The 23408-nt window shown below is 53.3% G+C and overlaps 10 protein-coding genes across 10 annotated transcripts; 4 read left to right on the forward strand and 6 right to left on the reverse strand.

Moving 5' to 3' along the window:
* Window positions 1–433: 433 nt before the first annotated feature.
* On the reverse strand, window positions 434–1508 carry A1O5_10786 (uncharacterized protein; the record flags this gene model as incomplete). Its single annotated transcript, XM_007751360.1, has 5 exons — window positions 434–615; window positions 686–797; window positions 862–943; window positions 1010–1420; window positions 1480–1508. 5 exons carry the CDS (start codon window positions 1506–1508, stop codon window positions 434–436), a joined length of 816 nt encoding a protein of 271 aa, XP_007749550.1.
* Window positions 1509–2190: 682 nt separating this feature from the next.
* Window positions 2191–3303, reverse strand: A1O5_10787 (uncharacterized protein; the record flags this gene model as incomplete). The annotated part of the gene is made up of 1 exon (XM_007751361.1): window positions 2191–3303. The coding sequence occupies one exon, from the start codon at window positions 3301–3303 to the stop codon at window positions 2191–2193; it is 1113 nt and encodes a 370-aa protein (XP_007749551.1).
* Window positions 3304–6060: 2757 nt separating this feature from the next.
* On the forward strand, window positions 6061–6948 carry A1O5_10788 (uncharacterized protein; the record flags this gene model as incomplete). Its single annotated transcript, XM_007751362.1, has 1 exon — window positions 6061–6948. One exon carries the CDS (start codon window positions 6061–6063, stop codon window positions 6946–6948), a length of 888 nt encoding a protein of 295 aa, XP_007749552.1.
* A 76-nt stretch (window positions 6949–7024) lies between these two features.
* A1O5_10789 (uncharacterized protein) lies at window positions 7025–8779 on the reverse strand (the record flags this gene model as incomplete). Its single annotated transcript, XM_007751363.1, has 2 exons — window positions 7025–7525; window positions 7574–8779. 2 exons carry the CDS (start codon window positions 8777–8779, stop codon window positions 7025–7027), a joined length of 1707 nt encoding a protein of 568 aa, XP_007749553.1.
* A 3052-nt stretch (window positions 8780–11831) lies between these two features.
* On the forward strand, window positions 11832–13704 carry A1O5_10790 (uncharacterized protein; the record flags this gene model as incomplete). The annotated part of the gene is made up of 5 exons (XM_007751364.1): window positions 11832–12001; window positions 12081–12654; window positions 12723–12824; window positions 12881–12942; window positions 13002–13704. The coding sequence occupies 5 exons, from the start codon at window positions 11832–11834 to the stop codon at window positions 13702–13704; spliced, it is 1611 nt and encodes a 536-aa protein (XP_007749554.1).
* Window positions 13705–13927: 223 nt separating this feature from the next.
* Window positions 13928–14119, reverse strand: A1O5_10791 (uncharacterized protein; the record flags this gene model as incomplete). Its single annotated transcript, XM_007751365.1, has 1 exon — window positions 13928–14119. One exon carries the CDS (start codon window positions 14117–14119, stop codon window positions 13928–13930), a length of 192 nt encoding a protein of 63 aa, XP_007749555.1.
* A 41-nt stretch (window positions 14120–14160) lies between these two features.
* Window positions 14161–14649, reverse strand: A1O5_10792 (uncharacterized protein; the record flags this gene model as incomplete). The annotated part of the gene is made up of 1 exon (XM_007751366.1): window positions 14161–14649. The coding sequence occupies one exon, from the start codon at window positions 14647–14649 to the stop codon at window positions 14161–14163; it is 489 nt and encodes a 162-aa protein (XP_007749556.1).
* Window positions 14650–15297: 648 nt separating this feature from the next.
* On the forward strand, window positions 15298–16462 carry A1O5_10793 (autophagy-like protein 3; the record flags this gene model as incomplete). The annotated part of the gene is made up of 2 exons (XM_007751367.1): window positions 15298–15836; window positions 15901–16462. The coding sequence occupies 2 exons, from the start codon at window positions 15298–15300 to the stop codon at window positions 16460–16462; spliced, it is 1101 nt and encodes a 366-aa protein (XP_007749557.1).
* Window positions 16463–18438: 1976 nt separating this feature from the next.
* A1O5_10794 (catalase B) lies at window positions 18439–21041 on the forward strand (the record flags this gene model as incomplete). The annotated part of the gene is made up of 7 exons (XM_007751368.1): window positions 18439–18768; window positions 18832–18865; window positions 18933–19124; window positions 19200–19249; window positions 19317–19847; window positions 19907–19963; window positions 20025–21041. The coding sequence occupies 7 exons, from the start codon at window positions 18439–18441 to the stop codon at window positions 21039–21041; spliced, it is 2211 nt and encodes a 736-aa protein (XP_007749558.1).
* A 549-nt stretch (window positions 21042–21590) lies between these two features.
* A1O5_10795 (cyanide hydratase) lies at window positions 21591–23012 on the reverse strand (the record flags this gene model as incomplete). The annotated part of the gene is made up of 7 exons (XM_007751369.1): window positions 21591–21833; window positions 21903–22464; window positions 22516–22625; window positions 22677–22708; window positions 22757–22850; window positions 22902–22919; window positions 22977–23012. The coding sequence occupies 7 exons, from the start codon at window positions 23010–23012 to the stop codon at window positions 21591–21593; spliced, it is 1095 nt and encodes a 364-aa protein (XP_007749559.1).
* Window positions 23013–23408: the final 396 nt, after the last annotated feature.

Below are 23408 nucleotides of genomic sequence, written 5' to 3' on the forward strand. Positions count from 1 at the left end.
TAAGCTTAATGTGAATAATTGGGGGGATATCAATTGCCGTTGCACTAAGCATGGGTCCACGGTAGTAGCCTCGCCCTTGTAACCCATGTTAAGTGCACGGCGGTCGGCGGGCTGCCACATGCTTTGACGCACGCCATTAGAAACCGGCTCTCAATCGAGAAGCTGAGTCCTCTGAGCGCCCTAATAGAACCATTCCTGGACCCTCAACTGCGAGCCAAGTTGAACGCTGGCGTCCAGGGGAGAGTGGAAAGAGAGCCGCAGCCAGTAATTTCCAATTTGAGGCACCGGAGGTGCATGAACCGTAATTTCTTTCATTACGACAAATCTGCACGATAAGAACTTCCTGTCCCTGACGCTTGAAAAAGGATTTGCCTCGAAGTCGCACATTGTAGGCAGGGAATAATTCTGGCAATGCCTTGCTCTTTGTGTATATCTAGGCAGCGAACTCCTTCGCTCCAGAGACGCAGAGCGCTTCTCCCGTGATCATACTCGCCCGATCGCTGCACAGGAAGACAATTGCTTGAGCGACTTCCGACGGTTTGCCCCAGCGCTTGATAGGGATAGTGTTGATGATGGGCTCGTAGTCTGCTCCACGCCGCATGGATTCCTCAACCACTACCTCAGGGTTAGCTCTGGCATCTGAGGCATTGCAATACATGGCACACCAGGGCAAAGAGAGACGCACTCGGAGTCTTGACGAATCCTGGCAACACTGAGTTGATCCGAATGCCATCCGTCGCGTAGGCAACCGCATCTGTTCTGGTCATACCCAGAACGCCGGCTTTGGTGGCGGAATACTACGCGTCGCGTCAGCCCAGGAAACGTGTCGCCACGGTCACAGCTAAGGGAGAGGGTACGTACCGCACCGACTGTCGGGTGGGTGATAATTGCAAAGAGGGAAGAGATGTTTACGATCGCCCCTCTCTCTGGGGGTGCGCCCGTCCTAGATATACCCAATTAGTCACCCTGATTTCATCAACACCAACTGCTGTGCAGCCTCGCGGCCTACCTTGTGGACAACTCGGCTTCCTGTTTCATCATCTGTCTCAACTCCGCCCGTTGACATAGCCACACTCCCCGTAGATTGACGCCCTGGACCTTGTCCCACTCCTCGGTCTGGAGCAAGTGGGTCTTGATCCTGATTCTGCTGGTGATACCGGCATTGTTGACCGCGTAGTGGATGGCACCGAACTTCTTGACCCCTTCAGTGACCATGTTCTCGACCTCCTCTTCGACCGAGGTGTCACACTTGACCAAGCATGTCTCAACCTTGGGGTTAATTTCTTGTAATTGTCTGCTCGCCGTAGCAAGGCCGTCGTAGTTTATATCGGCCAGCACGAGTCTGGTGACGCCTTCTTCCACGAAGACAACGGCGGTCGCTAAACCAATCCCAGACGCTGCGCCAGTGATTAGAGCAACGCTGCACAAACTGATCAGTAATGCTCATGGCTATTGATGTGGGCGGAATTCGTCACCAACCCAGGCATGGCCTGAGATCGGAAAGCCATGTTTGTATCGTCCCTAGTAAGTTCCTTCGTTCTTCTTAAAAACGAAGTTGAATCCCACGGTATCCAGTGTGAGAGGATGTCAAGGACAAATGATGGTGAGGTGCGATTTTCTTTGTCCTTGTCGAATAGTTCGGATTTTTCGGCCAACTGGCACAACGAATCATCATACCGGGACCATCGTGAGCGAGCGGGAATCTACCATGCTGCACGGCGCCCTGTCTCACCTATCGGAGCCAACCGTCGGCAAACCATATTCAGAACGCCGAAGCACAATGAATCACGGGGACGCTGCTCGATGTGCTAGTCACGGCAGTTGACGGCAACCCACTGGTATGGATTGTTCTCGCGACAAATATCGGTGTCTCCAGAATGTCGGCCACATGATATGAGAGGCACTCACGAAGCATGGGGGCAGGAATGGTCACTATTGGGTCCAGATGCAGAAATTCATACGTTTTGTTGTCGGTCCCGTATATATTTATGCTGCCATCAGAACTATTGGTATACTTCGAACAATGCTGGATAACACAATGCCACAGCCCTCGGACAACCGAAGCACGCGAAGTTCTAGAGGAGTGAGGAGCGAGGAGAAGAATTGACTAAGGGCACACACCTACGTGACGACTATTGAGCAAAGAATTGCAGTCAGTGGTGGCCAACGTATAGGCTCCTCGCATCCGACTCAACCGGCTGTCTTCAAGGGGCCCAGGAACTTCCAGTGACTCTTCTTCGCCCACCCTTTGGTCTTCCACTCGTTCGCCTTTTGGGGGAAGAAATCAAGGACGTCCAGCAAGGTGGGATCGTGAGCAAAAACAGTGAAGACGTTCTCGTCCCCATCAAACACAAACATTTTGTTGAGTGTCTCCTGTGCCAGGTCCGCGTCTTCGTCGACGTACCCCACAGGCACCAGGCAGAAAGGTGAGACCCTGGCTTCCTGACTTCCCGCCCCTCCCTGGTATGCGCGGTGGACTTTCACGTACTTCTCAGAGCTCACCGAGGCGGTGCTGGTATGGTCTTCCACCGGGTCAGGACAGATCTCCTCCGGGAGCGGGTAGTACTCTGTCGGTCGGAAGAGCGCGCAGTGATGAGTGACATCTCCTCCCAAGAACATGAACGTGTCGCCCTCCGGACCAACGGAGGTTCGGGCGAGGCCGCAGATATGGCCCGTGGTGTGGCCGGGGGCATTGAGCAGGTAAAAGCTTCCGTCTGAGAACCAGTCGTAGGCGGGATACGGCCCGATTTGGCAAGCTTTCGGAGCGAACTGGAAGTCGAGCTCCTCGGTGACCCTGCCTTTGTAAGTATCTGTAGTGGTCCCGCTCGCGTCAGGCTGTGCGGGCCAGCCGGGCAGGTATTTCTGCTTGTAGCCAGGACCTACCACGAGCTTCGTTGTTGAAGGAAAGAGCGTGGGATCTCCGACGTGGTCCCAATGGTGGTGGCTGAGAATAATGGCGTTGATTTGATCCGGTTTCAACCCGCCGTCGCCAATTATCTCGGCAACGTCGCGTTTGACTTCGACCTTGAAGCCCAGGGGTTTGATCTCCTCTCGGAGGTGAGGGCTGAGATGAGTTTCCCAGTTCGTGCGAAGCCCAAGATCATACAGCAGGCGCTGCCCGCTGGGCTTGTGATGGATGAGGAAGCTGTAACTTGGGATGAAGCCTTTCTCGAAACCGGCGTAGACAGGCTTGACCACAAGGCTGCCGTTGACTTCGCGTAGATACGTCGTAGTATCAATGACGGAGACGTCGACAGCCACATTCGATGGGGGAAAGTTAACCTTCCAGTTACTTGAATGCATAGTGTATGAAGAAGAGGGCGTTGCCTATGCGGGATGTTGGCATTGCAGGGCGACACTTCCCAAATGGATTGATTTTGGTGTCCAGAGTTCTCTTGTAGTTTATGACCTAGGGGGTTCGTACTTCTTCATCCATGAGACTCGGCCCTCAATCCTAGGCCTTTCAAGCCGAATACCGGCCTCCCCTCCCTCGGGGGCTTTGGTACGGAGCCAAATTCCTTCGGTGACAGATATCACGAGTACGGTTTTGGTAGCCCAGACTTGCCCAGACTCCACGTTCGGCAGCTCACAGTTCCCTCAGTTTCCTCCACACGGCGTACTCCACCTCCGCCTTATCATGTTGACCGAAGGGTATTCTAGGTGAGGAGTCTTGCATTGATGTCTGTCTGAACGCCAAAGGTCAGGGAGCTTGCTTGGTCTATATGCAAATTTGCAGAGACTGAAGCTCCGCGGATGAGCCCTGGAAGCCTGCTCGATTACGGTCCAAGGCGCTCTGACAGTGGGATTTGGACTGTCAAATTTAGACATTGAGAATATCCAGTGAGACAGCGGTTCTGGCAAGGCTGATTAGGGCTGACTTTTTGTATAGACCCAAATTTGGACGCCGTGGTCGAGTTTTGGCCCCATGTAAGCGTGGCGCGGTCAACACATCATACTCATCACTAAATACACTACAACTTCATCGGTTTAATTGTATACAGAACCAAAATAAGACCTCTGAGAAGTTCTATTCATCCTCTTCGTTTTCATCCGAATCTAGTTCCATATAACGTTTGGTTAGTCGTCTGTTGCATCCGGACTGTCGCGTTAAGACCTGCTCTTTTGACTCGGAACCAGCGGCCCGTATGTGGTTCACCACCGACTCGGCCGCGCAGTAGACATTTCGCTCGACTGGATCTGCTCTCGTTGTTATCGTTCGCCCCTCTAAAAGCCGCCCGCGGCGCGCTCGAGGGACCCTATCCGGGTCGCGGAGCGCGCAAAGAAGTACCAAGCCCCTATAAACAGCGCCGTAAGCATCAAAAAAGGCACGAAGTGCTTGCTTTCAACGATGTTTTCAATAGCAGTGGAGGGTATATTGGTCATCCGGCCATGCACGGTGACACACGGCTGGAGGTAAGACCCAAAGACGGGTGGGAGGGTTTCTGCACGGTGGGTGGACAGGGACGGTGCGCACGCGAGATGTCCCTCGTCGGCGGTTGTAGCCTCTCTCTTCAGAGCAGGTTGGGTTGCGGTCGATTCAACATCGCAGCCCGCGAGGGTGGTGGCGGGAAGGTTGGTGGACAGGTCGGGCTCCGTCAGGCACGAAGTGCACTGAAGCGTGGAAGACGGTCTGCGCTCGAGCCCTTTGGAGGGGGAAACTTGGCCTCGTACAGGACCAGCCGTCAGTTTGAGCCTCTTCATCTAGAACTACCGGATCCTTTAGAGGGGGGTCGAGCCGGAGAAAAGAGGCGACCGCGGCGCAAGGGGTACGGGATCGAGAGACCCAGCCTCGGTGATGGAGGTGCGATGGGCACGTTTGCCTCTATCTGGGCGGCCGAAGGCAGATGGCCAGGGTCAGGAATGGCCTTATCATGGAAGTACATTTTCTATATGAACAGCCAGACACTTTCTCAGAGAAGACACAACCAGATAGGCATACCAATCCATGACAATAGGATTACGTACCTTGTCTCACTCATTGCCAAATATCACCGCGATGTCTTTCCCACCACAGTGGGAGCAGGGCCGTACGACTCACCAGGCTGAAAGGAGAGGGCGGCGAGGTTTCAGCTCACCGAGTGGCCAATCTAAGCCAGATTCATACTCAGCTCGACATCGCGGGTTCCGCCCCAAGCCAGCCAAATGTCGGAGGGTGCTGAGAAGCGAGGCAGGAAACCTGGCTTATGGAATCAACACCCTCGCCATCTGAAATGAGAGTGTCCTAAGAACTCTTCCACCTCGCACCCTATCCCGCCTCTTTTCGAGCCGATATATCAGTTCAAAGCCCTCTATCCTGAAGTGACATCACGACCAGACACGGTCTAATGGCTGGAGGCGTAGCAGACCACTTGTAGGTGGCGCCCCATTCCGCCTCCTCTGTCAGTGCCTGCGCTTGAATGATATCTGGGCGAGACATAGCATGGGCCTCGTTGGAGGAAAGTACAACGATGGAAGTGATGTAGTGTCCTGATGTTGTTTGACAGAAGATCAAAGAGGTGGAAACCATCGAGAGTGGAGATGGGGGAACGATCATGTGACAAGGATCTCCGTGGAGTGCATCATATGGACGTTCATGGCAGGTTAGACGACATTAGCGCAAGACTAAATGCGGCCTTGGCAGCGAGGGCAGCTAAATAGAGATCACTGGATCTCTGTGGTCCCTGGTTGCCCTGGTAAGTCTGGGTATCAAACAATCAATCTTTGCGAACCGTCACAGTTCGCATTTTGGGCTTATAGAGCTTCGCTCTATCTTGCCTCAGCGACAGCGTTCCAGTGCTGTCCTTGGGCTGCGGTCTTCAATACGGCTAGGTGACGGCCCTGGTGTCGTTGGTGGTGGTGGTGATGGTGTTGGTGGTGTTGGCCATATCAGCGTTGTCTGTCGCTCGCCGACCTGCTAGAGACACCCATTTGCATGCACGCTGAACCTTCAGATCGCCGTTTCCGATACTGGGGTCTGCATGAATCTAAATACATATTCTCACCTTCTGAACCGACGTTCCAGCTATCAATCACATTGTTTCCGACAAGGTCCTTCGAGCTCTCCTCAACTCCCGCAGCACTATGTCTTTCCGCCACAGGGAATTCATCGCTGAAACGCTGGCCCAATACACTCCCCGTGCAGCGAAATATGACGTCTCAAACGGCGGATGGCACGTAGAGCTGGGCCGTGATTTTGTCACCTGGCTGCCTCCCCCAAAGGGCGGCGCGGTTCTTGATCTCGCATGCGGCACGGGGCTGGTTACGTTACCCCAAGCCGAAGCGGTCGGACCTGGTGGCATCGTCGTAGGTGTCGACGTCACCGAAGCAATGCTCAACGAAGCCAAACGCAAACCGCTCCTGGAGGGAAGCGGAGAAGTGAAGTGGGTGCTGGGCGATGTAACGGACCTTTCCTCGCTGGAGGAAGTGCAAAATGTGATGAAAGAAAGGGAAGCGTTTGACATCATTTCATGCTGTTCAGCTTTCGTGTTACTCGAGGATCCCGCAAAGGCCATCAAACATTGGATAACCTATTTGAAGCCCGGCACGGGAAAACTGATCATCGATGTCCCCGCCGAGGATCGCACTCTGCAGTACCTGCTCAACTACCCGCTCCGGCGCGCCTTTGGGAAATCTATGGTATTCGATTTCGACTGGATAGAAGATATCCATACCCTACCGAAGATGCTTGAAGATGCCGGGTTTGAAATCGAGAAGTCTTTCCGTACGAAGAGCTATGTTCCTGAGAAATGGTACGATGCTGGTCAGGCGATGGAGGCGCTGGAAGAAAAGACAAGTCGGAGCGGTCTATGGAAGAGCATTTTGGAACGATTGGAGGCAGAAGGAGGGACAGAAGCGATTGAGAGAGCCAGGCACGCCTGGCAGCAGATTTGGAAAGAACATCTGAATAAAGGCGGGGAATTGTGGGATGGGCACGCTTTGTATGTCTCGATAGGAAGGAGGAGGGAGTGAGGTACCACCGCATTTCCACCTGTTCCGCACCCCGACAACCGCACTGCTGTACACTTTTCCTTCACCGAATGCCGGCTTATCGCCGAACAAATACTACGCCCGCATCTTCTGGTCGACGCATCTTCGGTGTAATGACGTTCATCGAATCGCTCAGCACCTCCATCAATGCTGAGGCGGCCTGCTTCTCCGTCGTCATTTTCTCTTCCATAATCAGCGGCTTCAAGCGATATTCCCTCAACAGCGTCGAAATAACAGCCACAAACTCAACTTGGCTGAATTTCTTTCCCGGACAGACCCTAGGCCCGACACTCCACGGCAAAAATGCGGCGCCTGGCGGAGGATGGGCGATAGACTCCTTTCCTGTCGCCGGGTCGACTACCACCCAGCGTTGCGGTTTCCATTTCAGTGAGTCGTTGCCCCACCAGCGCGGGTCGGTGTGGATAGCGTAAAGATTTACTGAAACATACGTCTCGACTGGTACCATGATCTCTTGGCCCTGGACGCGAAGAGGGTGTGGTTGGTCGACGCACCAACGTTCTAGACTGGGGGTCGGGCCCCAAAGACGCAGGGTTTCATACTGAGATCTGTGAGCTCGCAAATGCCGGTTCGAAGGAATTTCACATACCATAACCGCCATACACCTCACAAGGAGCGGAAATACCTCCTCATAGACCAGCTTCTCACCATCTCTCCCTTTCAACACAGCATCCACTTCTTCGCCAGCCCAGTCCTGGATCTCACGATTGACGGCCAAGAACGGTATCGTATATGTCAATGCGTTTGCGGTTGTTTCGAAGCCCGCTAAATTGAACAGATACAAGTTACCTAACAACTCGGCATCGCTGAGGTACATTGGCTTCGCCCCGGCACCCTGTACCGCCATTTTTTGTTCTCGTTTTGCTGCTTCGTCAGCCTCAACCAGGGCGCTGACGATGTCGGCACCACTGCTGTTGCCACCGCCCTGTGTGATGGCTCGATTGTAGGCTACGATTTCCTTCATGTATTGGGTGAACTCGTTCGTCATGGCGGTGACCTGTCGAGACAATGCGGGCATCATCCAGCGGAGCACGGGTAGGTTTTTGAACACGACGCAGAAGATGATATTTTGAAGTAGAAATTTCAGTGCCTCTGCAAGGCTGGTTTTGTGTCCCTGTGGAATCTCGCGGAAGCCTCCATCAAAATCGTGGATGTGCCCGAACCCGGCGGCGGACAGGACATGCATTGCAATCAACACGCAGTCGTTCCGGACCTCGAGCATGGTCCGGCGGGCACCTGATCGACCGGTCACGACCTCGATCATCTGTCTCGCTTGTCTTAGCGACTCGTCCCAGACGAGCCTGTTGTTCTGTTCACGGAAGCCCGGGTTGACGACTCGCCGATGGCGCTGCCAGTCTTCGCCGTTGACGCTGATCACATTCGGCCCGAAACCGTCGAAGATCTCGTATATCGGCTGGGGCTTGATCCAAGTCTTGTACTGGGTTTGCAGCTCGACGGCCATGACGGGGTCGTTGACCTCGATCTCGGTTTTGTTAGGTGACACAATGGCGAAGACGTCGCCGTACGCCCTGTGTGCACGATAACGCTGGTCCTGTTGCCATGAATGATAACTGAACAAGAAAATGTATCCTATGCCAGGCACGTCGCGGAGCCTTCTGAGGTAAGGGTAGACGATAACCCACCACTCGTCTTGCCACGAGAAAGGAAGAACGACGATGGGAATCCCCAACTTGCGCGCCCGCAGGTAATTGACCACTAGTCTGTAAGTGCGGGCCGCCAGCACGGCCAGAATCGGGATACAGATGAACGTCAGGACCGTGGAATACAGCACCATTGTGGAGAATGACTGCCTGTACAAGATATATATCGCGGAACCGTCTGTGGAGACGGTGGGCGAGAGAGAATTTGTAGGCTTCAGCGATTCAGTCGACCCTTTATAGCCGTGCGTTACTGGATGCCTAAACTGGCTTACCAAAGTTGAAGTTATGTCCTTTTCGTACATCGTATTCAATGGTGTCACTAACCTCGTATCGACAACGTTGGAACCTTCAGGCGTGCCACACTTCCTCCAATTGGAAGAATTTCATGACTTTCATTATACCGTGGACGGCAGGCCAAGGACATTGCCGTAGCCGAGACAACATAACTCGCGAACAGGGCAAGCCCGCCAATCAGCCATTTCTCACCAAAGCTCCTGGTCGGTGGTGCACCGAATGCGTAGCGCGTGCTGACTTCCTGCACCTCAAATAATTATATCGCACCATCACGCTGGGCAATGATCCTTACGCTGTGTCGACTTTGGCTGCAAAATGGGGCATCGACTGCCCTGCTGTGGGCCGGCCCCCCTTTCCCTCCCCCACCCCCCCTCTCTCCTCGGTGTTTGACTTTTCAAGGCCCTCACGACCAATTCCTCTATCACCAACCACAATACTTTCGTATCGGCTATCTCACGTTTCGACCACCGATCTTACACTGTTGGCTCGGTAGCAATGACGAAGCAAGCAGCATTTTCCACCGAATTAACCCAAGATGCGTCAAGAATACTGGATGCTGCTTAAGAGCTGCCAATTGCGAGATGCGAGCATGGGGATGGGTTGTCGGTGGGACATGGTGGAAGACGTATGCTTGAGGGCCTGGGGAATCTTGTCTCCAGTCATGTTAATGGTGACAGTGGTGTCAACGCATGTGTTGCTATCTTCAGCTACCTTACGGATCACGACGGTCCCACCAGTGACGCGTTCAAAGGACATGTGGGCATGAACCCACTCTCCGCTGGCTGCGAGAAAAGCAGTGATGGCTATGCTCTTCATCTTGTTTCGGTAAGCACAAGTGGCGCAGAAATGACCGAGACTTGTAATGGGAAGATAAACGTTTGTGGTACTCTCTAGGGACAAGAAACTACGCAATGATGACTTCCCAAGTCACGGGTGAACCTACCTATGTCCTGCACCATGAGAGCTGTGTATCGCGGGTGGAATTCAGACATATATATACACCAGGTATCCACACGTAATCACAAGGGCAGCGAGCCGATCGAGTGCCGAGATTGGTGGCTGAGGGAAGACTCAGGTCTCTTCCATGTGCAGCGAACATTTATCCCAGACTCTGGAGCTGCTCCCGATATCGCAGGCGTTGATGTATTATTGAGTAAGCGATCCCGGTGGCCATGGAACATCTCTGTATTTCTTGATCGATGGAGAGGGTTAGCGTAAGATGCCGACACGGCGAGGCTGAGGTGTGAGAGGTGAAGGAGGTAAGGGGGCGAGGCTGGACGTTGTCCTTGCCAAGACTCGCGGTTATTGTACCTTGGCCTAGTTGCCTACGTCCCGAGCCCCTGCGTCTGTCTCCATGTCCGTATCAGTCTCATCTTCCTTCCTTTTGGCCCCGTTTCAACTTCGCGTGCCATGATGCGGCAGCAAGGCACAATTTACCTTCGTCTCCTTGCGTTTACAGGAGACTTCTCGCGGCTTTCGCCATGTTCTTTTGAGAGACCGGCCCCAGCTGCACGGCGCAGTTACTCGGAGACATGATGCCGGTCGAGGGTAATAATGCTTGCTCGACCCGGCCGCTTACAGCTCATCAGACTTGATGCTTTTCAAGTTTCACCTATCTATTTGGACCCCAGGTGCCTCGTCTGTGCCTCCCAGACATTACCCTGGGGTCTTTCTACTGCGCTAGCGGAACTAAGTTGTTCCCAAGAGTCGGCGAGCAATTCTTCAGCACAACACTTAGGGACTTTGCGGACGCAAGCCTCCCAAGGCGTACGTATGGTGTACGCTGCATTATTTGCAAACCATGGTTCAGAGAGACCGCTTTCTTCTCAAGGGAATGCGTCAATGGGGGCCAAATTTGCCGCGACCTACGATGTGTGAACAGCTGTTTGAGGTCACACAAGGGCTTCCATGATGATCCGCCTCCCCGCATGGCGCCATCATGACCACTGACACTATTCCAAACAGTCTATTGCTTCTTCAAACGATGTGCACGGGTATCGCGCCTTCTGAAAGAATCGGAATCTGCACATAATGACAACCTGATCGCATGACTTTTTGCTCTTCTAACCGATCTTGATGAGCGTCTTGTTTGGCACTGGCTCTAGACCGCTCTGCAATCGCTTAGCTCTTCTCGAGAAAACGAGATGTGGAATAGAATCGTCACGGTCGTGGGACCACAGCAGCCAACAGGAGCAGGCTGGCCATTCTGCCTTCATCATCCCCTGTCTCTACCAGATATTGGTCTTGCGCTATATTGGGGCCAGACCTTTCATCCATGTCGACATTCCAGACTCATTGTGTCGCTTGCCCTTGCCGCGCAGAACGCCACTGTCACACTCATTCATGCAAGCTGCATGCTGCATACTGCTGCAATTGTTCCTCGGCACGGGCGAGAGCGAAGAAGATATCAGCTGCTGTTCTCGATCGGAAGAAGGATAATGAGATACGACTGCGGAAGTGTATCAAGAAGAATCCTTCGAAGGGCACGCCTTCTACATAAACCTCACGGTAGGTCTGTCTGGGTTTCAATTATCAGTTCCCGTCTTGTGCTTGTGATTCCAAAATGCATTTCGTTCACGAAAACATTCTTCTCTCAATTCTCATCCTTCATGGCATCGTCCTTGAGGTCATCGAGACCTCAATCTTGTCAAACCGAAGGGACTTTCATACCTTGAGACCCGTTACAAGACGTCCAGATATCTCACGGAGGAGGGCAGATCTTCGACCCGTCCACAGCGCCGAATTGGGTTATGCAGATGGTGACTTTTATTCGTCGCGCTTCGATGCTGGAGGCTGACTAAGGTCCAAGGCGAGCACCGACATGATCAAAGTCCAATTTTCTTCTCGTCCGTCCGGTTTCAGTCGGACAGGCCAGTGCTTGTGCTTGAGCAGATGGAAGACCTCTTGGAAAACATCCAATGCTCCAGCGAGGACATCACAGTTGTGTTCTCCACACCGTTGGCATTTCATGAAGCAAGACAGGAATGGAGTGATCTTGATAACGCCTACATTGTCGCTGCCCATACAAATTGTTCCGAAGATAATGGGCGGATGACGTTTCAGTAAGGGGAATCTTCCCAAAGCGATGAATTGGCCCGCCCACTTTATACCATCTGCAACGACGGCACTAATTGATTAAAGAATCCGAGCCATCGCCTTCGAAGAAGAATGCAATACCGTGATCCTCCGGACAGAAAAGATAACATGGCAAGAAGCCTTCCACGACTTCCACGTGAAGTTTGGACACACCGAGGCATATCTACCTCGCAACCAGCCCCAACGCTTGAATCGACGACAAGCCTCTGTAGAAACGACTCCGACATCGACATCCGCTCCGCTCGCCTTGACGGCAACATCCCTAATCCCTTCGGACGCCTCGACCGCAACAGCCACGGCCCTCTCAATCAATCTCACTCACGGTGTCCAAGATACTTGGTTCCCAGACGCTGTGCACCCCACGGATGCCCAGATCCCGATCAAAATCGGCTGTAAAGAATGCAGCACCAGCGGCACTCTGACCCTCGCGCAGGGCGAGTGGAGCGTCTTGTCTCCGGCGGACTGGTTCGGGGCCGAGAACCTGGCGGACATTATCTCGGCGGGAAATGTGCAGCTGGGCATCGAGGGGTTCGTCGCGCACGTGGAGATCCAGATCGAGCCCAGCTTAAAAGGGGACTTGAGTCTGCCCTTGTTCACGATTCCCGTGTTCGGATTCACGGTAAGCCACAAATCATCCCGCCGATTCACTTAGAGGGATATATCTTTCCTGATGCGTATTGTGCAAAGATTCCGGAATTCGGGTCCGGCGGGATCCTTGTCGAGCCGACACTGTCGTTGAGCTGGGAATTGTCTGGCGGGATCGAAATGTTCTACGGGTTTGAGCTGGAGGTAGTTCCCACTTGGATTGTGCTCGCTGTCGTCGCTGACGTGTTTGTGCTCCCCAGATCCCAAACCTCGTCGTCTATCTTGATTTCGCGGATCCGACCTCATCTAGCGTGACCGGGCTGTAAGCTTCCCAAGACATGAGCGTTCTCGTCTTGGTATGGCTAACCGCGTTGACCTTAGTGACGGCATCTCCATCACCGACGTCCCTTTCCAAGCCAACATCTCCGACATTGATCTCTCCCTCAGTCTCTCTCTAACGCCACGAATCACCCTCGGCATCGAAATGCTGGACGCGGTGTCGGCCGAAGTCGGTACATCATTTGACCTCCCGAAAGCCACCGTCGCCATAACCCAGCTGGCCACAGATTCCGTGAATGCCAGCTGCGCACAGTCGAGCGACGCGCCGGCCTACCAGGCCGATTTTGAACACCTGTTTCACAATTTGACGCACGTCGCTATGGGCGTTGAGTTAGGCGTGGGCTTCGACATGAGCGCTGAAGTCGACCTGCTTCCCAAGCTCGACTTCTCCAGTTCCTGGGAGCTGGCAACCGTGCCGGTCGCCGCACTTCCAACGCGGTGTTTGGCGTTTCAAACCGATGCGCCTTCTGGACCGGGCTTTACGCCCGCTGTGTCGGCGCTTGCAAAAGTGCAGGCTCAAGCTCTTGCTTCTGCGTCATCTTCCGCTGCTGCTGCTGCTGCTGCTGCTTCCTCTGCCGCGGCTACGACGCAGAGTGGGTCGGGAGAGTCGAGCGGGCAGAATGGGTCACCGACTTCCACCGAGAATGCTGCGTCTGGTCCGAAGTATACTCGTCTCGGCTCTCCAACGGAAATTGTATGCCTCTATGCATTTTTCATTGTGGCTGGACTCTTCATGAGTCTGTAACCACACAGCGTTTTGGGGCACTGGCTGCCAACTGTAATATATGAGTGTTCGCTGCGAGCGCAGATGCTGCAGAATGATTCATGCAATTCGAGATCACGCAGCTCTTTGATCTGGTGTAGTCTGGTAGAATCCTGGTTGTCTCCCAACCATCTCATCCGCCCCATGGTTTAATCACCGCATAGAGCGAAGCCATCGTAGAATCGTCTGCAGATTGATCCACAGCTCATCTCGACGGACTCAAAGGTCTATTGAATCCACCAACGCGGTTCATGTACTGTCGATATGTCGTCTTCTTCTCCTTCCTCACGCCGTAAATCTGGTTCCCAGGCACCTTCGTATTCTGCGTCGACTTGAACGTTGTAAAACCCATCAGCTTTTTCAGGAGAGCGTCTTCATCGTCTTCATCAACAGCCATAGCATCACCGTTAGCTACCGGTTTGTCCGCTATCTCTGCTTCTATCGGTTTCGGTGCTCTTGGCCCTTCATCGTCGGGCTTGTTCCGGTCCCGAGGCCTGGCCCGATCGTGATCACTTCGTCGAAGAGGGGAGCGTGTGCGTACAGGATCGCGACCACTATTCCTGGCTGGTGAACGTGATCGGGAGCGTCGATGTGGGCGTTCAGATCGGTGATCTGGGTCGTGTGAGCGCAGGAAAATATCTTCAGTGGAGTGGCCATTACCTTTAGAATCTCGATGCCTGTCGCGACTTCTGCTCCGCTCTCGCCGGCTGTGGCCGTTGACATCTCGGTCCCGTCCACCTCTGTTTCGTTCTCGTTCACGCTCACGTTCCCTGTCCCTGTTCCTGTCGCGATCGCGGTCTCGATCACGCGGCGGCTTCTCTTTGGATCTGCTCCGCTCTTTCCGTCTGTCAGGGGTGTCTCGCGACTTCGATCTCTTCCTCCGCTCATCGTCTCTTCTGGGTCCGCGGCGGTCTTCGTCCCTGGCATCGCGTGGCTTCTGTTTGTGGTCCTTCCCACTCGAACTAGGCCGTGAGCTCGACTTCCCGTCCTCATCCCACATGGCGGCGCTGGTTGTGCGCTTTGTGCGCTTTGCAGGACGTTCCTCCATCACTGCAAGGCTGCCAAGGTTTTGAAAGGCAGGAGAGGGTTGAACAAGGACTGTGAACAATCTACCTGCGGAGCGGAGGGAAATTTCAGTGGTGGTACAAGTTCTTCTAAAGTTCGTGCAGGGTCATATGCCGCGACGTATGTACGGCGGATCATTAACCGACTTGAACGAGCGTGTGAAGGTTGGACAAGGCAAGGCAAGGCTAAGCTGAAGGAAAGCGAGTCAAAGACAGCAAACCGACCAAACAAAGCAAACACTCGTCATACCCTTCCAGCCTTCCCCTCTGTCAAGGCGGCGAGGTCACGAACACCGTCTCTTCGAGTGTAGCCTGCTCGCGAACGTCCTTTCACTCGCTAGACACTCTTCTCTAGTTTGTATCACCAAAAAACAATCCTTATTTGTGCGTTCCATTCACCAGAGGGCTATAAATCATCGAGGTGCCCTGCTGCAGCAACAAATCCGCAACTTCATCTCCCGAATCAACCCCACCCCATCCCAGAAGATATCCACCCTTCTCGAGCCAAACTATGCAATACCTCCGCTCCGGTCTCGACCAGCTTCGTGACCGCTACGCCCCTATCCGACATACCTCCACCTTCCGCAATACAGGCCAGATCACACCAGAAGAATTCCTTCTCGCAGGCGACTACCTGGTCTATAAATTCCCCTCGTGGTCCTGGGCTGACGCCTCGAGTCCTGCGCGACAGGTCAGCTATCTGCCCGCCAATAAACAATTTCTCGTCACAAGGGGTGTTCCGTGTCATCGAAGGCTGGATGAGAATTTTGCAGGTGGACATGGCGCCGCGGATGATCTCGTCAGGGATGGATTTCTAGGTGGCCCAGATGAGGAGACGGGTGGCGGTGAAGATGATGGCTGGTTAAGGACGGGAGGGACCACGGAGAAGGAACAAGAAGGCTTGAGGGCGGAAGTGAGGACTATGAGTGAGAGCGGCCAACTTGGCCAAAAAGCGACCGAGGAAGAGGACGAGGAGGAAATTCCTGATATGGAGGATGAGGACGACGACAATGAGGCTATCATAAGAGATAAGACCGAAGGTACATCTACGTAAGTATATCTTCTTTGCTCTCGACTCTGGCGGGGGAGCATGATTCGCTAACATGAATTTCAGGCCTCTTCGAACATACACCCTCTACATAACTTACACACCCTACTATCGCACTCCGCGCATGTACCTCTCCGGGTACCTCTCTCCCAGCGAGCCTCTGCCGCCACACCTCATGATGGAAGACATCGTCGGCGACTACAAAGACAAGACCGTCACATTGGAAGACTTCCCCTTCTTCGACAATAGCGTGAAAATGGCGAGCATTCACCCTTGCAAACACGCCAGCGTGATGAAGATCCTCCTTGACCGTGCGGACGTGGCCCTGAAGCTTCGACTAGAAAAACAAAGAGTCACTGGCGACGCCGCAAACATCTCAGGTATGGAAGGTCTGATTGACGACACGGCAAATCTCAGACTTGCCGAGCAGAAGCGGGGCCATGAAGCGGGGGTGAAGGCGGCCAGTGGTGGTGCCGGAGACGAGTGGGAGGTGTTGGATGAGCAAGACAGCAAAGAAGATGAGAGCGAGAAGGTGGCGATCCGGGTGGATCAGTATCTGGTCGTGTTTTTGAAGTTCATGGCGAGCGTAACGCCGGGGATCGAGCATGATTTTACGATGGGAGTCTGATGGATACATTACGGCAACATAGGATGATGGACATGGATACGGTACGAATACAACCAGGCCTGGGACAGTGGTGTTCCAGGAGCTTGCGCACTGAGGCTGAGACCGCTCCTCGGGTCGATTTTATCCGCATTGAGCAGAAATGCTTCATTCTTACGAATCAAGACGATGAGTCTATTATGCATTATTCGTCTTTCATCTTATTCTAGAACGTTTGGTGGCACCACGGCTCATGGCCTTGAAGCTCCATCCAGAGCACCTACATCTGCCGCCAATGTCGGCATTGGCTCTGTTTTTCTTGAACTGCATGCCCCGGACCAGCCGACCACTTCGATGGCCAGCCTACAGGTAGTTCATCTCTAACTCTCGCAATGGTCTACGTCATTTCCTCTCTGTGCTGCCGCCCTGTGGATAGTTTCCTCAATCCTACCTATCAAGCTCGGTGGCACTCTCAGCGCCACATTAGCAAACACCCATCTTCCTGGGAATGGATAATCGAACTCCGATGCAGAATGACACTTTGAAGGATATCCGTGGACGAGCATTGATGTCGACATGCATCATGCTGCATGGATCTCCGGAGTTTGAGCGGTGCACAGCCCGTCAGCCAACGCATGTCTGACTTCATGTGCGTGGGATCTCCCGAGGCATTCGCGTGTCTTTCTAACTGTTGGTCTTGAGGGCCGAGGCGAAGTGGCCTTGCAGCACGTACGTACATATTGACGCTCTATCGCGAATGCCTGCACATCTCAGTGGCCTCAACGCTCTCCACACAAGCGGCCTCACTATCCCCACAGCAGAGTCACAAGCCCTTGGGTAGCACACGGCTCGACAGAAATTGCGATACTTCCGGAGCCCCGAATTCCGGTCACAAGGCTGTCGACAGAAGGATTTTGCGAAAGAACCGGTTGACATGCGGCTTGAATGCTTGTCTGATTGGCCAGGACAACGCGAGGCGCCCACTCCAAGGAGGGATCACCAAACCGGGAGACAATGGCATCAGGACTCTGGACTCATCACGAATATTTGGAAAGGGCAGAGATGGGACAATTCCGCCCACAAGTCTTTACGCAAGAGCCTTGAGCGGACAGCTTAGGTTGCCACCAAGCCCGAGAGGCCAGTCGGCCAGTCCTGCTTCTGAAATATACGGACATCGATTTCGGATCAGTTTGATACGACAGGTGAGCGGCCTCGCGTCACCCAATTCCGTCTCTTTGTGCGACCCGATCCAATATGGCACACCAATGTCGCTCAATTTTACTCGATCGAGCATAGCGAGCGAGGATTAGCAATGGGAAGGCATCAATTAGTCAAGGGGGCTTCACATGTGTCCCACCGGGTACCACAAACAAAGTAAGCAGTTCTTGGGTTTTTCTGGACCAGTGAGACGAACAGATTGCACACAACTTCGCGCCTCCTTGCTTGGTCGAGTATAGTTAACGAGCATTAACAATATCAAGGTCACAATTGGTCGAGCAACTTTCAGTCGTTTTGCGGCAGGGGTCCTGGAAGAAGGTAAGATCCTTTCCGTGGCTTTCCTGGTTCCACAATAATAATAGAACCCTTCTGCCATGCGCATAGGGCCGAGCTTCCATTTCAGCCTCGTTGTCAACCAATTGTCTAATGGACGGACCTTCCAGAGTGGGCGGTCTTTAAAAATGCGATTCCTATCTCGCTGAGCGTGTACAGAAGCGGTCGGCTCGTGCTGACGGAAAGTAGTATTTCTCCTGCGTTACCCGACCTCGTTGCGTGGCCTCTTGCATTATGCATTGTGGCTCGGCGACTTGATTCACTCTTTTGAGGAGAGAACCATGACGGAAAGATCTTGTCCTGATGATGCCATATATAAATCTCCTGGAGAAGGCAATGACTCTCACAACACTTAGAATGTGTGTCAAGGTCGTTGCTCCTAAGGTCACGTCGTGCAATCCCTTCTCACTATGCGTTCTCCGCTGTTCAACCTCGGTGCTTTCCCAGCCATGGTCGGGACCACATTTGCGCTCCTCTGCATTGCCCAAGGAACCTTGGCCGCTTGTCCGTACATGCAGGGTGGCCATGGTTTTCAGGAGCACTCGACGGGGAATAGAGGAAAGACCTACGTAAAGCGGCAGACCTCCGTGCCCAATGGCACAACTCCTGTCGACACTTTTCTTGATCAATTCACACTCAACGATACCGACACGTACATGACCTCGGACGTTGGTGGGCGGATCCAAGATCAAGAGAGCTTGAAGGCTGGAGTCAGGGGACCTACACTCCTCGAGGACTTCATGTTCCGACAGAAGATCCAGCATTTTGATCACGAAAGGGTGAGTGCCACTCTAGTTTGTGGAACAGAAAATATATAGGCTAATGCCTGTGCTTATGTACAGGTACCAGAGAGAGCGGTTCACGCGCGAGGGGCAGGTGAGTTCGTACTCTGCCTTGAGTATTTGGCCTGGAGGGAGGACTGGTTGGCTGACTCACGCGTCAGGAGCCCATGGTGTCTTTACAAGTTACGCAGACTGGTCAAACATCACAGCCGCTTCGTTTCTCTCTGCAGCAGGGAAGGAAACTCCCATGTTTGTCAGATTTTCCACAGTCGCAGGAAGCAGAGGCAGCCCAGAGGCAGTCCGAGACGTCCACGGATTTGCCAGTCGCTTCTACACCGACGCAGGAAATTTTGGTGAGGCCCTAGCATTATGATTGTATGGAGACCTCGGCGCTTGTTACCTGTCCTAACCGATACTCGATGTGCCAGACATTATTGGAAACAACATCGCTCCATTTTTCATCCAGGACGCAATCCAGGTTAGTTTGATTCAATCACCTAGTGACGAGCGCAGCGACACGGCCAGTGACACTGATAGTCAACTAGTTCCCAGATCTGATCCATGCCGTGAAGCCTGAACCAGACAGGGAAATTCCACAGGGTGGAACCGCCCACACCACAGCATGGGATTTCTTTAGCCAACAGCCTTCCTCTTTGCACACCCTGTTCTGGGCCATGGCAGGTTATGGCATTCCGCGATCTTTCCGGCACATGGACGGTTTTGGGGTCCATACTTACCGTCTGGTGACCGACGATGGTAATTCGAAGTTGGTCAAATGGCACTGGAAGACTTTACAGGGCAAGGCAAGCCTGGTGTGGGAAGAAGCCCAGGTGTTGTCCGGGAAGAACATCGACTCCCATAGGCAGGATTTGTGGGATGCCATCGAGGCCGGCCAGTATCCGGAGTGGGAACTTGGAGTTCAGATCATGGAAGAGTCCGACGCGCTCAGTTTCGGGTTTGACCTGCTCGACCCGACAAAGATCGTGCCAGAGGAAATCGTGCCAGTCACGATTCTGGGCAAAATGACTCTGAACCAGAACCCTCGAAACTACTTTGCCGAAACAGAACAGATCATGGTATGTCTTCGCTATCAAACGTAGTGCCGAGGGAATCCAGGCTGACAGTGGTTCTATAGTTCCAACCAGGTCACATTGTTCGTGGGATTGATTTTACAGAGGATCCTCTGCTTCAGGTACGTCTGGGCGCCGTGGAACTGTGTGGAATGCAATCAACCGACTCACCTTGCCAACTAGGGGCGAATCTTCTCCTATCTGGATACTCAACTAAACAGACACGGGGGTCCCAACTTTGAGCAACTACCAATCAATCGTCCTCGAGTGCCGATCCACAACAACAACCGAGACGGAGCTGCTCAGAACTACATTCCACTCAATGTCGCCGCCTACACGCCTAGTGACCTCAACAATGGCTCCCCTATGCAAGCCAACCAGACCAACGGTAATGGGTTTTTCACCACGCCAGGCCGGACCGTGGGCGGCAACCTTGTGCGGGCAAAATCGTCCACCTTTGACGACGTCTGGTCCCAGCCACGGATGTTTTACAATTCACTGATCCCGGCTGAGCAGCAATTCCTCATCAACGCGATGCGCTTCGAGACCTCCCACGTCACTTCTCCGACGGTCAGGCAGAATGTCATCACCCAATTGAACCGTGTCGATAACGACCTCGCGGTCCGTCTTGCACAGGTCCTGGGCGTCCCAGCCCCGGCGCCCGATCCCACATACTATAACGACAACCGCACGGCCTTTGTGTCGATCTTCAACTACTCGCTGCCGACAATTGCGGCGCTGAACGTGGGCATCCTCGCCAGCGTCTCATCCCCCAGCTCCATGGCCCAGGCGACCTCGCTGGCCCAGTTGTTCGCGCAGTCCGGAGCGTTTCCTATTATCGTGGGCGAAGTCCTCACCGGCCCCGTCAACCAGACGTACTCCGCCGCCGACGCGAGCGGCTTCGACGGCGTCATCGTCACCTCGGGCTCCGAAGCTCTCTTCACCACCAACAGCTCCACCTCGGCGCTCTACCCGGCTGCCCGCCCTCTGCAGATCCTCCTCGATGCCTACCGCTGGGGCAAACCCGTTGGCGCGCTCGACGCCGCCACGGCATCGACCGTCTTCGCGACAGCTGCGATCCCAGCCGGCCCCGGCGTGTATACCCAGAACTTGACGAACCTGGCCAGCTTCGTGACGGCCTTCGAGGGTGGGCTGAGTACATTTCGATTCGTGGACCGCTTCCCGCTGGATCCGTCCTGATGATCTCATCGTCGATCTTGTGGTCGCCGCCGCCGTCACGATTGCCAGAACTAACTGCACTTACATCTTTGGAGATCGACCGACACAGCAATTTTTGTTATCTTCTCTCTCTCCCCTCAGAAATTGAGAGAATTTCATTCCTTCATGCTACTTAATCCATGTATTGCGCACGGTGAAACGGGATATGGGGTCTTAGGTATCTAACTAGCGAGCGAGCGTAATACAATAAGCAATTAATTCCAGTACTCCATCAAAAGAGACGTCGCCTGGAAACCGACCTTGCCGTGAGACAGCCTTGTTTGGTTGATTTTCTTTCCTTCCCTTATATAGCTCCTCGGTCATATAAGAGGCCGTGTTTAGCGGCCACCTCGTAAACTATAAAAACTTAGGAATCAAGACGAGATTCTTCTCCCTATTTAACATGCGACTGTAACGGTCCCGAACTAACCATGTGAAACCTTGCCAGCATGGAATGATGAATCTCTACTCAACTTAGATAGTGCTGAGCGGGGCTTACTTTTCGACAAGTTCTAGCCAGCTTGGGTGGCATCAAACGCCTTTCAGTGCGGAGACCAGACCAGCTTCCTCATTCTTGGATTCCGACCCGTCCAGAGGCAAATGCAGCCCCAGCCTCTCACGTGTGGAGTAGGCTAGGATGCTTCCATCTGGACCTGTCTCCGTCACGAGTTCTTTCCGTCGTGTATCCACCAGTAGCCGTATAAGATCAGATCGCATGTAGGCACCTCCAAAGTCGTTGATAGCTTTGGGCAAGTGCGTCTCGTTCAGGTCGATCTGAACATGATAGATTTGTGAGGATCTGGCAACCAAAGAAACAGGCGGGGTAGAAACAAAGCCACTTACATCCGCAACTAGGAGGCCCTCAAAGTCTTTGTCTGCTTTGGCCACGCAGGTTCCGTCAGGAGCGTAAATACGGGAGAATCCATTGTAATGATCAATATTCGCTTCAACCTCAACCCCAGGCGGCGTATTCTTCTTCGCGCCTTCCTTGCTAATAATTTGGAAAGGCGCCAAAGTCCAAGTGCAAGTCTCCATGGCATATGCCGGGGTGATCTGGTCGGCCCATGCGTCTCCGGTATTTGTCTTCGGATCAGGGTCCTTCCTGCTGCCCTCTCCAGGGCCAAGTGGCCATGCGGCAACGTGGATCTGCTCGCCGCAGGCGGCATTTAAGGATTTGAAAAATGGGCTGAAATTCTCCCAGCAGTTCAGTTGCCCGAGTCGGCCGATTTGCGTGTCTGAAACTGACATGAAGCTGTCTCCTGTTCCATCGCCGAAGACGAGCTTTTCGACATGCGTGGGCTTGATCTTACGGCGGTGGTTGATGACGTCTCCATTCGGCGCAATCAGCACTTGCGCCAGGTAACAAGTGGCAAGATCGATTTCAGAGAACCCAAGGGACACGTAGCTAGCCTTCGTCTTAGTTGGGCGCACCGGGTTGTCGGGAGAGGATGATTACATGTGATTCTCTCTTGCCGCCCGCCTGATGCTTCTCATCAATTCGGAGTCCACCTTCAAACTGTTCTCCCGGTATGCTTTGATCAGAGGCAGCGATTCCAGGTAGTTAACCTCGTTATGGTGAGCTGCGCGTCTTCCATCCAATGGTGTCGGTACACTGACCTTCCATAGCCAATATGGATAGCCAGGAATCCCTGAAGGTTCGTTAGTGAGTTTGTTGCGCAATCTTGCTTGAATCATACACGTTTCGGGAAAGGCAACCAGTTTACATCCTGACTTGCTGGCTTCTTTGATCCAATGGATGGTCTTTTGGACACTCAGGTCCAGGTCGAACCACTTCACTTTTGTGAGCTTGCTACATCACTTCTCAGGTGTAGTGAGACGAACTCCCGGCTCAGCAACCACCTAGATAACTGTTAGAAAGGCCTTCAAAAATTGGTTACGCGGGGAAGGGAAACGTACCACAGCAGCTTTATACTTAGTAAGGGTCGGAGGCATCCTGGGGAGGTTCAAAGCGACAGGCTATCTTCGCCGCGGAGAAAACAAGGCCTATCTCCAGAAGTTGAGAGCTTTTGGAAGAGTGGTCTGGAACTCAGTAACGCCATCAGTACAGACATCGAGAAGTTTTGCACCATTTTATAGAACACTCATAGAGAAACTGTTCTCGGATCGAATGCAAACTAAATGCGTACTCATACTGTAACAAGGCAAGGTGGCTGTGCTGTGATGGGCTGTGCTGGGCTGGTAGAGCGGTGGCAAGGTGAAAAAGTTGTCTAGTCACATGTCAAACCTAAATGGGCTGGCAGAGAGGAGGTGCGGAACAGTTTACAGTGCTGGCAGTGTGCCATTCATTTTTTACAGATTGAGCAGAGTATTATGAATTCCATGGCTTTT

Source organism: Cladophialophora psammophila (genome assembly GCF_000585535.1).
Source record: "Cladophialophora psammophila CBS 110553 chromosome Unknown aczJe-supercont1.21, whole genome shotgun sequence".
Taxonomy (NCBI): Eukaryota; Fungi; Ascomycota; class Eurotiomycetes; order Chaetothyriales; family Herpotrichiellaceae; genus Cladophialophora; species Cladophialophora psammophila.